The following is a 14,698-nucleotide window of genomic DNA, read 5'->3' as shown; positions in this document are numbered from 1 at the left end:
GATTTAAAGTAAGAGTCTGATTTAAAGTAAGTCTGATTTAGACTTAAAGTAAGAGTCTAGTTTAGACTTTGCTGAAAGTTGCCTTAAGATATTACTCTTACACAATTCCATATTAACTATGACTTTGTTACCAATTAAGACGATTACTGAGAAACGTTACACATACAGTACAGACACCGGTACTGAACACTGTGGGTCATGTGTTTCCTTCCCTGATCTAACATTAATACTGCAGAGACACCGGTACTGAACACTGTGGGTCATGTGTTTCCTTCCCTGATCTAACATTAATACTGCAGAGACACCGGTACTGAACACTGTGGGTCATGTGTTTCCTTCCCTGATCTAACATTAATACTGCAGAGACACCGGTACTAAACACTGTGGGTCATGTGTTTCCTTCCCTGATCTAACATTAATACTGCAGAGACACCGGTACTAAACACTGTGGGTCATGTGTTTCCTTCCCTGATCTAACATTAATACTGCAGAGACACCGGTACTAAACACTGTGGGTCATGTGTTTCCTTCCCTGATCTAACATTAATACTGCAGAGACACCGGTACTAAACACTGTGGGTCATGTGTTTCCTTCCCTGATCTAACATTAATACTGCAGAGACACCGGTACTAAACACTGTGGGTCATGTGTTTCCTTCCCTGATCTAACATTAATACTGCAGAGACACCGGTACTAAACACTGTGGGTCATGTGTTTCCTTCCCTGATCTAACATTAATACTGCAGAGACACCGGTACTAAACACTGTGGGTCATGTGTTTCCTTCCCTGATCTAACATTAATACTGCAGAGACACCGGTACTGAACACTGTGGGTCATGTGTTTCCTTCCCTGATCTAACATTAATACTGCAGAGACACCGGTACTGAACACTGTGGGTCATGTGTTTCCTTCCCTGATCTAACATTAATACTGGAGTTAAATAAGACGTTCACAAGGCTTCCAAAACCTCGGTGCCATAATTACAACTTCTCATTATGTCTGTCTGATAAATAAATACGATTACAATCATACAGAAAATAATGGTACAGACAGGGATTGAATATTGTGAGCAAGTTTGTACTACTGAAATAAAATACAAAAAATCCCTCTCAGACCGAACAATTTAATATTTTTTTATTAATCACTGAAAAACGATGATTATATGACTATCATAATTAATTCTGACCCAGTTTTAATAAGGCACATTCACCGCATTATTATTAAACGAATAACATTTAAGGAGACGTTTTTTTTTTCAGATTGGAGAAGCAGAGATGCTACAACCCAAAAAGGTCAGACAAATTTTGACTCTAAGTCTTAGTGAGAAAATGTCACTAGTTCACGTTAGGCCTAAATCTGAAAGACACGGTGAAACTGTTAGAATTAATCTCCATGAAAAGGTTTGCCAAACATTTCAACAGTCTGAAAACCTGTGTGTATGTTATAAAGAATAAAGTGCATGACTAGAACACGGTACTGATCCACAACACTGTCTACTGTATACTTTGTGAAAGCATCAAGGAAGGTATTGATTTGAATTGAGAAAGAATAAAAAAAATAAATAAATAAAAAGTCCTTGCCATCTATAAAACTGCATCTCTTTTTATATCTACATACCATTCATTCATCTCCTACCGCTTATCCGAACTTCTCGGGTCACGGGGAGCCTGTGCCTATCTCAGGCGTCATCGGGCATCGAGGCAGGATACACCCTGGACGGAGTGCCAACCCATCACAGGGCACACACACACACTCTCATTCACTCACACACTCACACACTACGGACAATTTTCCAGAGATGCCAATCAACCTACCATGCATGTCTTTGGACCGGGGGAGGAAACCGGAGTACCCGGAGGAAACCCCCGAGGCACAGGGAGAACATGCAAACTCCGCATACACAAGGCGGAGGTGGGAATCGAACCCCCGACCCTGGAGGCGTGAGGCGAACGTCCTCCCCTCTACATACCACAAATAACTTCATTAAAATAACTTAATAACTCAATCGATATTTGAAATTAAGTCCAGAATCTAACAAAGCATGTTAGAAGCAAAGTTTACTGGGAAATATGTGGGCATTCATGCAGTCTCACACACAATCAGCTTTAAGCTCCTGTAAGTCTGACATAAGCTGATAAAATACTCAAACGGCTTGATATTAAAGAGTCGACTGATGAACAAGACCATGTTAAACTTAATAAGAAAGAATAAAAACGATGCCCAATCATCCCTTTTTATGATGCTGGTAAAATAAAACTAAGCTGGTAAAGTAAAAGTGCTGGTTAAATAAAACTAAATAGTTCTTCGTTTCATTACCGTTTAAATTTCCTGCATAAAGCCGCACGATGTTAGACGTGGACTTCAGCGGATACGATAAAAGACCAAAACGAATGAAGCATCCGAGTCTTTTAAACTCTTTAAAAAAAAACAAATTTTGTCAGCATGACATTTGATTCAGTCCTGGAAATATGCATAATTATCTCCCTTTATGTTACAAATAATAATAATAATAATAACATTAAGCCTTTAAAGAGTTCATACATTCATTGTCACACCCTCTCTGGACTCCTCGGTTTTATCGAAGACGTGTCTCGTTGTCAGTGCGCCGAATAAAAGCTGAAGCTTCAGACTGTTTGAATGGAGTTTGGGTTCGAGATGAAGCAGCTGTTCGTGTCAGTGGCTGCGGTGAGTTACAGTAAGTGTCACTGACTGAAGCGAGGAAATTTAACCTGGTCGGTTAAACGATCGACGGAACAGCCGGATACGCAGCGTTAGACCCATAGTGTTCTCATTTCATCGTTTTTTGTAAGTTAGAACATCGTCTGAGGTCCTCAGAGCACAATATTTTCCATCTCTGTGGAAAACCAATGCGTGTTTTTGCCCTTGTTCTGATCCTCCTCCTCATCCGTCGTCTTCATCTTCTCTTCCTTCTCCTTCTCATCCATCTCCTTCATCTTCTCCTCTTCCTTCTCCTTCTCATCCATCTCCTCCTCTTCCTTCTCCTTCTCATCCATCTCCTTCATCTTCTCCTCTTCATCCATCTCCTTTATCTTCTCCTCTTCCTTCTCCTTCTCATCCATCTCCTTCATCTTCTCCTCTTCATCCATCTCCTTCATCTTCTCCTCTTCATCCATCTCCTTCATCTTCTCCTCTTCCATCTCCTTCATCTTCTCCTCTTCCTTCTCCTTCTCCACCTCCTCTTCCTTCTCATCCATCTCCTCCTCCAAGCTGGTCTGCATGTTCTTAATGGTCTTTCCAATAACCTGCTCAGGTTCAGGTGAGAGGTCGGTAGGGTCGGCCATTGTGTCCGCTGTGGAGCTACATTGTGTGTGTTCTAGTTCTACAGGACAGCTGTGAGTCAGGTCCTGGTGTATGGTATGACTGCGGTTTAAGCTTTTGGCCTGGTTAAAGGAGTGTGAGTCTGCAGTCGTATGGATGAAGAGGTCGAAGCCGTCGACGGTCTCTCCTCGCCTTAGTCGCCTTCTGTAATTCAGGTCATCTGAACCCTGGGAACCAAACACGGCAAAAAAAAAAGCCCAAACTTTAAGAACTAACTTCATAAGAACAACATAATGTCACAGTCTGGAGCTTAAGAAAAAAAAAAAAAAGATAGTTACCGTATATGGAGAGTCGGTGGAGAGAAGGGTGGCACTATGTCGTGATTTAGTCATCTGCTGTATTCTGTCCATGATACAAGACAGCGTGTTATTAATGAGTCAGTCAGAAGTTTACATGTCTAATATCACCTACAGGGCACTTTATTAGGAACGTTCGACTACACAATCAGCCGATCGTGTCACACACACTGGCCATCAGCCTTGGGTAATGTTCAGGTAAGCCAAGAATAGGGGAAAGTGTGAGATCATGTACAAGGGTATATTCATGGCACACTTTGGGCCACTTACAGTATTTTCCGCACTATAAGGCGCACCGGATTATAAGGCGCAGTCTCAATTACGGGGTCTATTTCTGTACTCGACCCGTACATAAGGCGCACCGTATTATAAGGCGCATGCGAAAACATACGGTCTACAAAAAAAAAAGGTAACAGAAGCAAAACAGTGAGTTTAGTTGAACTTTATTCTACTGTTGATATTGAATTCTTTCACAGCTGCTCTATTCCCATTTACAACCCTGTAATTGATAGCCTGTAGTTTGAATTGTGCCTCGTTAAGCATGTCTCTTCACTGGTGCCATTTTCGGGGGTCCTTAGACAAACAAATGTTGTTGTCTTCTTCTTCAGATTTTTATTGGCAGATGGCAAACCAACTTAAGGTGCTTTTACCGCCACCTACTGGACTGGAGTGTGGACCGCATAATGGTTAGAAAGAAACAAATGTTTTGCAACATACCGGTAGTATACCTACCGGAGGCGTGGCGGAGGTAAGCGTACGTATTGTACGTATTACGTAATGTCCTCTGATTGGTTTATCGCTGCCAGCGTACGTAGTGTACGTATTACGTCCCTGTGTCAGCGGGTCAATGGTCCGATTTAAGGCTCTTAGGTGCGTCTTATAGTACGGAAAATAAGTAAACACACAGATAGATACATTGGTCTGTCACACACCTTTGCATGTCAGGACTCTTGTGTTGGACAACAGAGGGCGCTGTAAAAAAAAAAAAAAACATAAATCATGGATGAAAAGAGATTCAAAAGTTTATCACTTCATGCTTTCTGCTGCTGAACAACTTTATAGAGATGCAGATTTCATTTTCCAACAGGACTTGGCACCTTCACACAGTGCCAAAGCTACCAGTACCTGGTTTAAAGACCATGGGATCCCTGTTCTTAATGCCAGCAAACTCGCCTGAGCTTAACCCCATAGAACATCTATGGGGTATTGTGAAGAGGAAGATGCGATATGCCAGACTCAACAATGCAGAAGAGCTGAAGGAATTATCAGAGCACCCTGGGCTCTCATAACATCTGAGCAGCGCCACAGACTGATCGACTCCATGCCACGCCGCATCGCCGCAGTAATTCAGGCAAAAGGAGCCCTAAGTATTGGGTGCTGCACATGCTCATACTTTTCATGTTCATACTTTTCAGTTGGCCCAGATTTCTAAAAATCCTTCCTTGGTAATGGTCTTAAGTAATATTCTACTTTTCAGAGATACTGAATCTGGGATTTTCCTTAGTTGTCAGTTATAATCATTCATTCATTCATTCTCTACCGCTTATCCGAACTTCTCGGGTCACGGGGAGCCTGTGCCTATCTCAGGCGTCATCGGGCATCGAGGCAGGATACACCCTGGACGGAGTGCCAACCCATCACAGGGCACACACACACTCTCATTCACTCACACACACACTACGGACAATTTTCCAGAGATGCCAATCAACCTACCATGCATGTCTTTGGACCGGCGGAGGAAACCGGAGTACCCGGAGGAAACCCCCGAGGCACGGGGAGAACATGCAAACTCCACACACACAAGGCGAAGGTGGGAATCGAACCCCCGACCCTGGAGGTGTGAGGTGAACGTGCTAGCCACTAAGCCACCGTGCCCCCCAGTTATAATCATCAAAATTAAAAGAAATAAATATTTGAAATATATCAGTCTGTGTGTAATGAATGAATAGAATATATAAGTTTCACATTTTGAATGGAATTTGTGAAATAAATCAACTTTTTGATGATATTTATATGACCAATTCTATTTATTTGATCTAATTATATGACCAGCACCTGTGTATATATATATATATATATATATATATATATATATATATATATATACACACACACACACACACACACACACCTCTCACCTTTTGCTTGATGTCGTTGGGCTATGAAGAACTGTCTGACTGAATCGGCTTCAACACTGGATGCACAGGCTTTCTGTAGAATCCTAAGAATTGCTATGTTCTGCAACACAAAATTGTAATCGAGCAAACGATATTTTTAGAACCGTGTTCTTCTTCACCTGTAAACGTGTGAATAAATGATTAGAAGCATCAGCCTGCATTACGGTTTCCTGAGCACAGTCCAGTGCAGTGCGCTGTCTCTTGTTCCTGAGGTGTGTAAGAGCCCCAGCCTGTAGCAGCAGTTCCACCAGACCCTGGTGCGCTCCTCTCACCGCCTCGTGTAGAGCCGTGTTTCCCTGATTATTGGCCAGGTTTAATGAAGCCCCGCTCTACAGAAGGACACAACAATGTCCCATTTCACTCACAGTCCAGGGCTGGCCTCGTTATCTGCTTATTTAACATGCGAACAGAGTGAAATGCTGACAGTACCTGTATTAACACTGATACGGTCTCCTCGTGTCCCTTTAAACAGGACTGGATCAGGGGAGTGTTCCCAAACTGATCCTTCTTATTCAGCTTGGCATTACACTCCACCAGAGAGCTCACCACCTGCAGGAATAACCAGAGAATACAGAAGACTGTAGTACTGTATTTTAATATTACACCACATCCTTCATTACAGGGGGGCGGCACGATGGCTTAGAGGTTAGTACGTTCGCCTCACACCTCCACTGTCGGGGGGTCGATTCCCGCCTTCACCTTGTGTGTGTGGAGTTTGCATGTTCTCCCCGTGCCTCGGGGGTTTCCTCCGGGTACTCCGGTTTTCTCCCCCGGTCCAAAGACATGCATGGTAGGTTGATTGGCATCTCTGGAAAATTGTCCGTAGTGTGTGTGTGTGTGAGTGAATGAGAGTGTGTGTGTCCTGTGATGGGTTGGCACTCCGTCCAGGGTGTATCCTGCCTCGATGCCCGATGACGCCTGAGACAGGCACAGGCTCCCAGTGACCCGAGAAGTTCGGATAAGCGGTAGAAAATGAATGAATGAACGAACGAACGAATGAATGAACCTTCCTTACTGATTTGTGATTTAATTTGGGTTTAATAACCGTGTGTTACTCCGTGGATGAGAATTTGGACTTTATTTTAATTAATGAATTAATTACATTTTTTTTTTAAATCAGCCCAATCTGAGAAGCTCTGGATTCATTTCCTCCTGGCTCATGGATCCCATGTCTGTGTGTTTGCAGAATTAAAAATAACCCAGGTGACTTCAGCATGAAGCAAAATTAGCTGCCTGCCGTAAGCAAATGTTCTTTTTGTGTTGACGTGTCCTTTTGGCCCCTCCTGATTTGTTGTACCCTGAGCAAGCAGATTGAAATTGTTCATTAAAATAAACATCGTCGCAGGGTTTAAACGAGTCGTATACGGTATGTGGAGAGAATTGGGCCAGTGGAGACGATTATAGCATTCTATGGACCCAGTTAGCCCAGATTTATTTCATAAACATTATCCAAGTGAAGTGAAGTGAAAGTAACGTGACGTACGGTGATTTTTAGATGACTAACAAAAAGGAAATCACCGACCACTTTACTGTGCATCACAGACCCCGGTCTGAGAACCATAGGATGAGAGATGAAGGAGTCAAAAAAAGTTAGATTTTATTTCCATCCTTTACACTTTCAAAGTAACAGAAAACAAAAAAAAAATGGCATCTGCAAAAGTTTGGGCACCCTGCAGAGTTAGTTAATACCTAGTACTGCCCCCTTTGGCAAGTATCACAGCTTAGAAGTACCAATGGTGCTGATTGTTGGGACAAGGTCAGATGAGTCTGGGCATTTTAAAACCTTTGAGATTGACCTCACCTGAACAATCCATGACACCGTCAGGTCTCAGCTTTTCAAAAGGGGACGGTGCATGCTATAAACTCTGCAGGGTGGCCAAATTTTTGCAGACGCCATTTTTTTGTTTTCTGTTATTTTGAAAGTGTAAAGGATGGAAATAAAATCTAACTTTTTTTTGACATAAGAATGTCTAGTCTGTAATTTGATGCCTTTCGGAGATTTTTCCATCTTTTCTTGGTTTCTTTATGCACATTAATACAAATTTTTACCGAGGGGGTGCCCAAACTTTCGAGCCCCACTGTACATGGAGCAGAGGGTGTAGTGCAGCAGCACCTGTGTGTGGCTGTTCTGGCAGGCCAGATGGAGTGGTGTGGCGTTCTGGCTGTTACAGGCATCGATGTTGGCCCCGTGGCGGATGAGTAAAGAAACGAGTCCGGTGTGTCCATGAAGTGCCGCCACATGCAGCGGTGTGAAACCATCTGCACTGCTGCAGTTCACTCCCAACCTGTCCGACTGCAGGAGGAAGAGCTTCTAAAAGACACGCAAGAAATAAGCCGCAGAAATGAGGGTGGGGAGGTGAAATAACTGTAAAGCACACAAAAAACTCAAGTAAAATGTACAGAAAAATACTAGAATTAAAAAGAAATGTGCTTGATTTTGCTGTGTTAAAAATCTTGTATATTTCATAGGAAACACTGGGGTTCACAACGGTGGCTTGTGGTTAGCACGTTCGCCTCACACCTCCAGGGTCGGGGGTTCGATTCCCGCCTCCACCTTGTGTGTGTGGAGTTTGCATGTTCTCCCCGTGCCTCGGGGGTTTCCTCCGGGTACTCCGGTTTCCTCCCCCGGTCCAAAGACATGCATGGTAGGTTGATTGGCATCTCTGGAAAATTGTCCGTAGTGTGTGAGTGAGTGTGTGAGTGAATGAGAGTGCGTGTGTGTGCCCTGTGATGGGTTGGCACTCCGTCCAGGGTGTATCCTGCCTCGATGCCCGATGACGCCTGAGATAGGCACAGGCTCCCCGTGACCCGAGGAAGTTTGGATAAGCGGTAGAGAATGAATGAATGAATGATGGAATGATTGAATAAGGCAGTAAATATCGGGCTGCATTATGTCTAGCTAAATGTGTTTACCTTCTGTGTAGGTTCACACTTTGGACACTGGCACAGAGGGTGGCACAGTTCTGTATTTTTGGGCAATTCAGCTCTCTCATCATCCTCCAGCTCCGTATCCATCCACTCGAACAGGTAGCGCACCTGAATCAGGATATACACATATATGCAATATAAAAAGTAGGAGTAATTACCAAAAGCTCTTTCAGTATTGATACCTTATCCCCTTATTTCCCCAAACAAACTGCTTTCAAAAACAAAGCCTGCAAGCAGGGGCGATTCTAGGGTCAGAGCTTTACACACAATGAGCCCCCACTGCCAACACCCACCCTCTTTTCACACAAAAACAAAAAAATATGTCTATTGAAAAATAACTTTATCATTTTAACATTGATTCGACTAATTCCAAAATCCAGATTTTTTTTTTTCAGAACACCACCTTAATTGTGAGAAATATTAACTGTCACAGACACACAAGCCCCCTGTAACAAACATAAAACTTTCTTCACTCCGCCGCTTTTTCCTGACCGTTAACTCCATGTGCCTCCTTTTGTATCAACAGTCATCAGATCGGTTAGATTAGATTCAACTTTATTGTCATTAAACACAGTAACAGGTACTTGGACGACAAAATGTAATTCATCTTGTGTAAATTATTTACAAATGGCCATCTATCAAATTAGCGATAAACTTCACCAGCAGAGACGCATGTACGCACTACACAGGTACGCGGTTTATTTGTCGCGCTGCTGTTTCTGTTTCACGCTCTAGCAGCCATGCATGCCGCGGCACCCGGGGAGCAGTTGGGGGGGGGGGGGGGTTTGGTGCCTTGCTCAAGGGCACCTCAGTCGTGGTATTGCCGGCCCGAGACTCGGAGCCACAACCTTAGGGTTAGGAGTCAAACTCTCTAACCGTTAGGCTACGACTTCCCCCCTGTGTACAATAGTCATTCATTCATCTCCGTTTATGACTACGGACGAGTCACCCAGGTCCTGGGCCACTCCACAGCGGCGGCGACTCGCTGGAATAAAATAGGAGGATGACACCATTTGCTAAGCGGGGGATGTTTTCATTTTCATCCTTAACACATACATTTTAAACCACAAACTACGGAGTATATTTTGGACATTATTTAACCTTGCAAAAGACGAACAAAAATTTTAGAATAACAACATTTCTTACTCCAAGTTTTAGGGGTGCTGAGCTCCTTTTTAGGGGTGCTGAAGAACCCCTAAAAAGGGGCTAGCCTCGCCCAAGCCTGCAAGTTCTCGGCACACTGTCAGTGGAAAAGGGGAAAGTGTGCATTTGTTTCTGATCATATTAGTTTATGAGCAATAACCACTAACCATTTCCACATCTCCATCTGCCACTGCACGCAGTAACTTCTCCACCTGCCGTTAGACACAAACGAGAAAGGATCTCAGACCACGGCCAAAACCCGTTCGGCAATCGAGGCGAGATGTAAACGTTTTGTCGCACCACAGGGGGCGCTGGATTCACCTCCTTTATGTGAGGGCGATCACTCTCGGATTTGGGCTCCACGTAGATGAACGAGGACGTACTGGTCACAGAGGTACGTCTGCTGTCAGCTGGCTGTGGAGAATGACAGGGAGCCTGAAAAGATAAAAAAAAATATATACATTCTTTTATTTTCAAGCTTTACTAGACATGACAAAGTAATCTAATAATAACAACAACAACAATAATAATTTTCAGACAGCAATTTTAAAAGAGCAGCACAAAACACATCCTTTAACTTTAATTCTGTGCCATTTCACATTATTTTTATATTTAATTCTGATTATATTGTGTCATCTTTTTTATATATATTTATTTTTATGGTTATTTTTTTTTTATTATTATTTATAATGATCGCTTGATGTATTATTACGTAATTCATTCATTCATTCATTCATTTACTACCGCTTATCCGAACTTCTCGGGTCACGGGGAGCCTGTGCCTATCTCAGGCGTCATCGGGCATCGAGGCAGGATACACCCTGGACGGAGTGCCAACCCATCACAGGGCACACACACACACTCTCATTCACACTCACACACTCACACACTACGGACAATTTTCCAGAGATGCCAATCAACCTACCATGCATGTCTTTGGACCGGGGGAGGAAACCGGAGTACCCGGAGGAAACCCCCAAGGCACGGGGAGAACATGCAAACTCCACACACACAAGGTGGAGGCGGGATTCGAACCCCCGACCCTGGAGGTGTGAGGCGGACGTGCTAACCGCTAAGCCACCGTGCCCCCCCCTTATTATTCTTTATTATAATTTCTCAGAACTGTTTACCTCTTTACTGGCACAGTTATAGGTTCGCTCCAGCAAGGACAGAACCTACAAGATGAAGAAAAATCTGTTAATAAATTCAGAAATGAATTAAATCAATTGAATTATTTTCTACCAGTGTAACAGAGACACCCGAACGATTTCATGCGAATACGATCTTATGGTTATTTTCACTACATGCACCATGACAATATGTGACTATCATGTGAAGGCAGCATGATACTGATGATTATTGTTGAATTGAGTGGTGCTCTGACCCTGGAGTTGAGTGCACAGTGCAGTGGGCTCTGATTGGCCTTGTTATGGAGGAGAGTTGAGGCACCGTTCTCCAGCAGCACCTCCATGATGCCCTCGTAACCCCAACGAGCCGCGATGTGTAGAGCCGTGTCCCCCTTATCGTTCTGAACATTAAGCCGGCACGTGTGCAGGTCGTAGTAAACCAGTGCCTTTACACACTGAAACACATATATTTAAATATTAGTCGAAGGCAACTCAAGTAAACACAACATGCAGTTTGTAAATGAAGGTGTTTTTTATTATTAATGGAAAAAAAAATCCTCAAGACTTTTGGGAAAATCTCTGTGGACTGACGAGACAAATGTTGACCTTTTTGGAAGGTGTTTGTCCCATTACATCTGGCATAAAAGTAACACAGCATTTCAGAAAGAGAACATGGTGGTACAACAGTAAAACATGGTGGTGGTGGTGTGAAGGTCTGGGGCTGTTTTACTGCTTCAGGACCTGGAAGACTTGCTGTGATAAATGGAACCATGAATTCTGCTGTACAGTGATCCCTCGTTTATGGCGGTTAACGGGGACCGGAACCCTCCGCAATAGGTGAAAATCCGTGAAGTAGGATTGGCCCTACAGTAAGTTTGACCTTTTCACTGATGGTCATCATCTTCCTCTTCCTCTTGGGCTCACTAGAGGAATCTTTCGCAGAGGCACGGCGCTTAGGAGGCATCGTAAGGGCTTAACGAAAAGTTAATCTCGAACACGATACGTGAGACACGGTCGACGGCGTGAACGAGAGTGGCGAGATGCGACAAGGGAAGAAGCTGGGAGAGGATGCGATGATGCGCAGCCAATCAGCTCGGATCTCGTGTCGGGAACCAATCACGTGCCTCGTCTGAGTGCCCGTGGGTATGTACAAAGCCTCTGAGAGAGTTTCTCTCTTTGTCTGGCAATAAATCAATAAAGGGGGCCAAGACTTTTTCACACATATATCTTTAGTATAATATGATTATACATTTCATGATGATGTAGTCTTTAAGGAATTTCATTAATAGAGTATTATCCAAGTCACTTACGTCCTCGTGACCGTACATACAAGCCAGGTGGAGAGGAGTGTTCCCGTTGTTGTCCTGAGCATCTGTGTTTGCTTGATAATGCAACAGCAGCAACTTCAGGAACAGAAAAGAGAAGTGATAACAGACCAAAATCTCAAAAGACAAGACGGTAATAATACTTTTCATTACATGGTTTTTATTATTTAAAGAGAATAACATGATGCAGGTAAGAAATAAAACACAAAACAGTGTGCTGATTAAAGGTGCGGTCTCTGTTGTTTGAAAGCCAATGTTGACATTTGAAATCACCGAAACAAACACGCCCCTAACCCAAATGGGTCCCACCCCTGTATCGATAGCTCCGCCCACACATACATACGCAACCCAAGGGACTAACGGACAGAAACGTGTCTTTATCATAGCTGAAGGGAAGAACAACACGATTGTAGATAAACAAACAAGCAAAAATGCCACACAAGCATAATGATGTAAAGGACAAAGGCATATATTAGTTCTGTGTAACAAAGCAAAACCAACGTTACTCACCTATCGAGAAGGAAAAAAGCGCCTCGGCGTCTTAAGTAAAGTCGGCCACATATTCACAGGTCGGAGTTTCCCGAGTCGATAACTCCTGAGATAAACGCTGTTACTACACAAAACGCGGTTGTAGCTGCCTCTCTACATTACTACGATAGAAAAGAGGTGTTATTTGTGTAGTAACAGCGTTTAGCTCAGGAGTTATTGACTCGGGAAACTCCAACCTGTGAACATGTGGCCGACTTCCTGCTCCTTCAGTTCTCTCCAGCGCTGGAAAGCTGATCCTATATTAACACGTCCTACTTCTTGCCTTATCGTAAGTCTTTCCTCTCTTTCTTTCTTTATTTTTATCCTCCATGTCGATGTTAAAACCACTTTCTGCTAATTTCACACATGCGCACCGAACGCTCTCTCCGCCCATATCGACAAGCCCCGCCCCTTTCTGCTCATCGGCTACACGTCAGTTTTGTTTGTTTTGTTTGTCGTCCCGACTCAGTTTTCTGAAGCGTTTCTCAAACGACGGAGACCCCACCTTTAAGGAAATTAATCAGTGACAGGTCGGTGTCATGCTATTACCACCACAAAGAATATTTACCAACAACAGCATGTCCTAATGTACCAAGAAATTTGTGAACACCAACAGCTACTACTTAAAGCTTACAATACAGCAGCTATAAACGGTCCGTCCCTCGCCAGCCCCTGTCTCACTCTGTCTATTGATGTCAACCAAGACAGAAAACTGCAGCTTGTTATCATGAAAAGCTCTGAACACCTTCATGTGCCTTAGGAACAGATTACCTGTGATAGCGGCAATGACTGACAACGGAGAGGTCTTAAACTAAATAAACGTCTCCTAACAGAAAACCTCAGCATGTCAGGTTTTTTTTGTTAATGTAGAATATGGAGTTTATAAACAGCTGTAAACAGGCATATGGAGATAAGACACTCACCGTGACGCCCTGATAGCCCTTTTGGCAGGAGAGGTGTAGAGCTGTGAACCCGTGGTAGTCTGTGGCATTCACCGCTGCTCCCTTCGACATCAACAGGTCAGTTAGCAGCGACTGACCTACAGTATTCATCCACACACACATTCAGCAGGTCAGACAAAGAGGTCTAGCCACAGAGGTTTATTATGTGCATGTAGAGTAAAGACTGAGAAAGACACGGAATCATTTAACTTGACTCATTAATAGTGATTAGGAGTCAGAGTTCATACTTAAATGATGACACTGAGTTAAAGCATATGAGAAGGCAGCTCACCACATATAGCTGCAACATGAAGAGGAGTGTAACCTCGGTCGTCCCGGGAACACGGAGTCACTATAGATGGGTCGTTTAATCTCCTGGGGGTTAAAAGAAATAAAGAAAAAAATTTTTTTTATTAGTACTGACTGAGTGTGGGTGCTACAGCAATGTTTTAAGAGTTTTTTTTTATCTGATAGCACAATATAGTGTACACACTTTTTATGGATATGCCATCTAAAGAGGACTGAAAGACGGTGTGACGTGAAGTGAAGTGACGGTGACCCGTACCCAGAATTCGTTCTCTGCGTTTAACCCATCCAAAGTGCACACACACAGCAGTGAACACACACACACACACACACACACACCGTGAACACACACCCGGAGCAGTGGGCAGCCATTTACAGTATGTTGCGATGCCCACACATTGGGGGGGTTCGGAGACTTGCTCAAGGGTACCTCGGTCGTGGTATTGCCGGCCCGAGACTCGAACCCACAACCTTAGGGTTAGGAGTCAGACTCTCTAACCGTTAGGTCACGACTTCACCATAATGGTTTATTCAGTTTTAAAATAGATGACTATTCTCAGTCCACAATTTTGTGAATAATTGTTT

General features: G+C 43.5%; 1 protein-coding gene across 4 annotated transcripts in view; it reads right to left on the bottom strand.

Annotated features, from left to right (window-relative positions):
* Positions 1–1,122: 1,122 nt before the first annotated feature.
* Positions 1,123–14,698, bottom strand: part of ankrd27 (ankyrin repeat domain 27 (VPS9 domain)) — a 26,816-nt gene continuing 13,240 nt past the window's right edge. For 2 of the 4 annotated variants that reach the window (XM_047819719.1, XM_047819720.1), the window contains exons 15-29: positions 14,100–14,182; positions 13,790–13,905; positions 12,324–12,416; positions 11,271–11,468; positions 11,017–11,061; positions 10,208–10,321; positions 10,054–10,098; positions 8,729–8,851; positions 7,929–8,126; positions 6,245–6,364; positions 5,980–6,144; positions 5,777–5,876; positions 4,571–4,610; positions 3,621–3,684; positions 1,123–3,509 (exon numbers count right to left, since the gene is read on the bottom strand). In XM_047819719.1, coding sequence (XP_047675675.1) covers positions 2,835–3,509; positions 3,621–3,684; positions 4,571–4,610; positions 5,777–5,876; positions 5,980–6,144; positions 6,245–6,364; positions 7,929–8,126; positions 8,729–8,851; positions 10,054–10,098; positions 10,208–10,321; positions 11,017–11,061; positions 11,271–11,468; positions 12,324–12,416; positions 13,790–13,905; positions 14,100–14,182 — 2,179 coding nt within the window. In that variant the 3' untranslated portion in view covers positions 1,123–2,834. The remainder of the gene's footprint in view (positions 3,510–3,620; positions 3,685–4,570; positions 4,611–5,776; positions 5,877–5,979; positions 6,145–6,244; positions 6,365–7,928; positions 8,127–8,728; positions 8,852–10,053; positions 10,099–10,207; positions 10,322–11,016; positions 11,062–11,270; positions 11,469–12,323; positions 12,417–13,789; positions 13,906–14,099; positions 14,183–14,698) is intronic. The other 2 variants (XM_047819721.1, XM_047819722.1) reach the window with 2 other exon arrangements.

Source organism: Tachysurus fulvidraco, chromosome 10 (assembly GCF_022655615.1).
Source record: "Tachysurus fulvidraco isolate hzauxx_2018 chromosome 10, HZAU_PFXX_2.0, whole genome shotgun sequence".
NCBI classification, from domain to species: Eukaryota; Metazoa; Chordata; class Actinopteri; order Siluriformes; family Bagridae; genus Tachysurus; species Tachysurus fulvidraco.
Note: the sequence above shows the minus strand (reverse complement) of the source record. Positions and strands in the feature narration are given on the sequence as shown.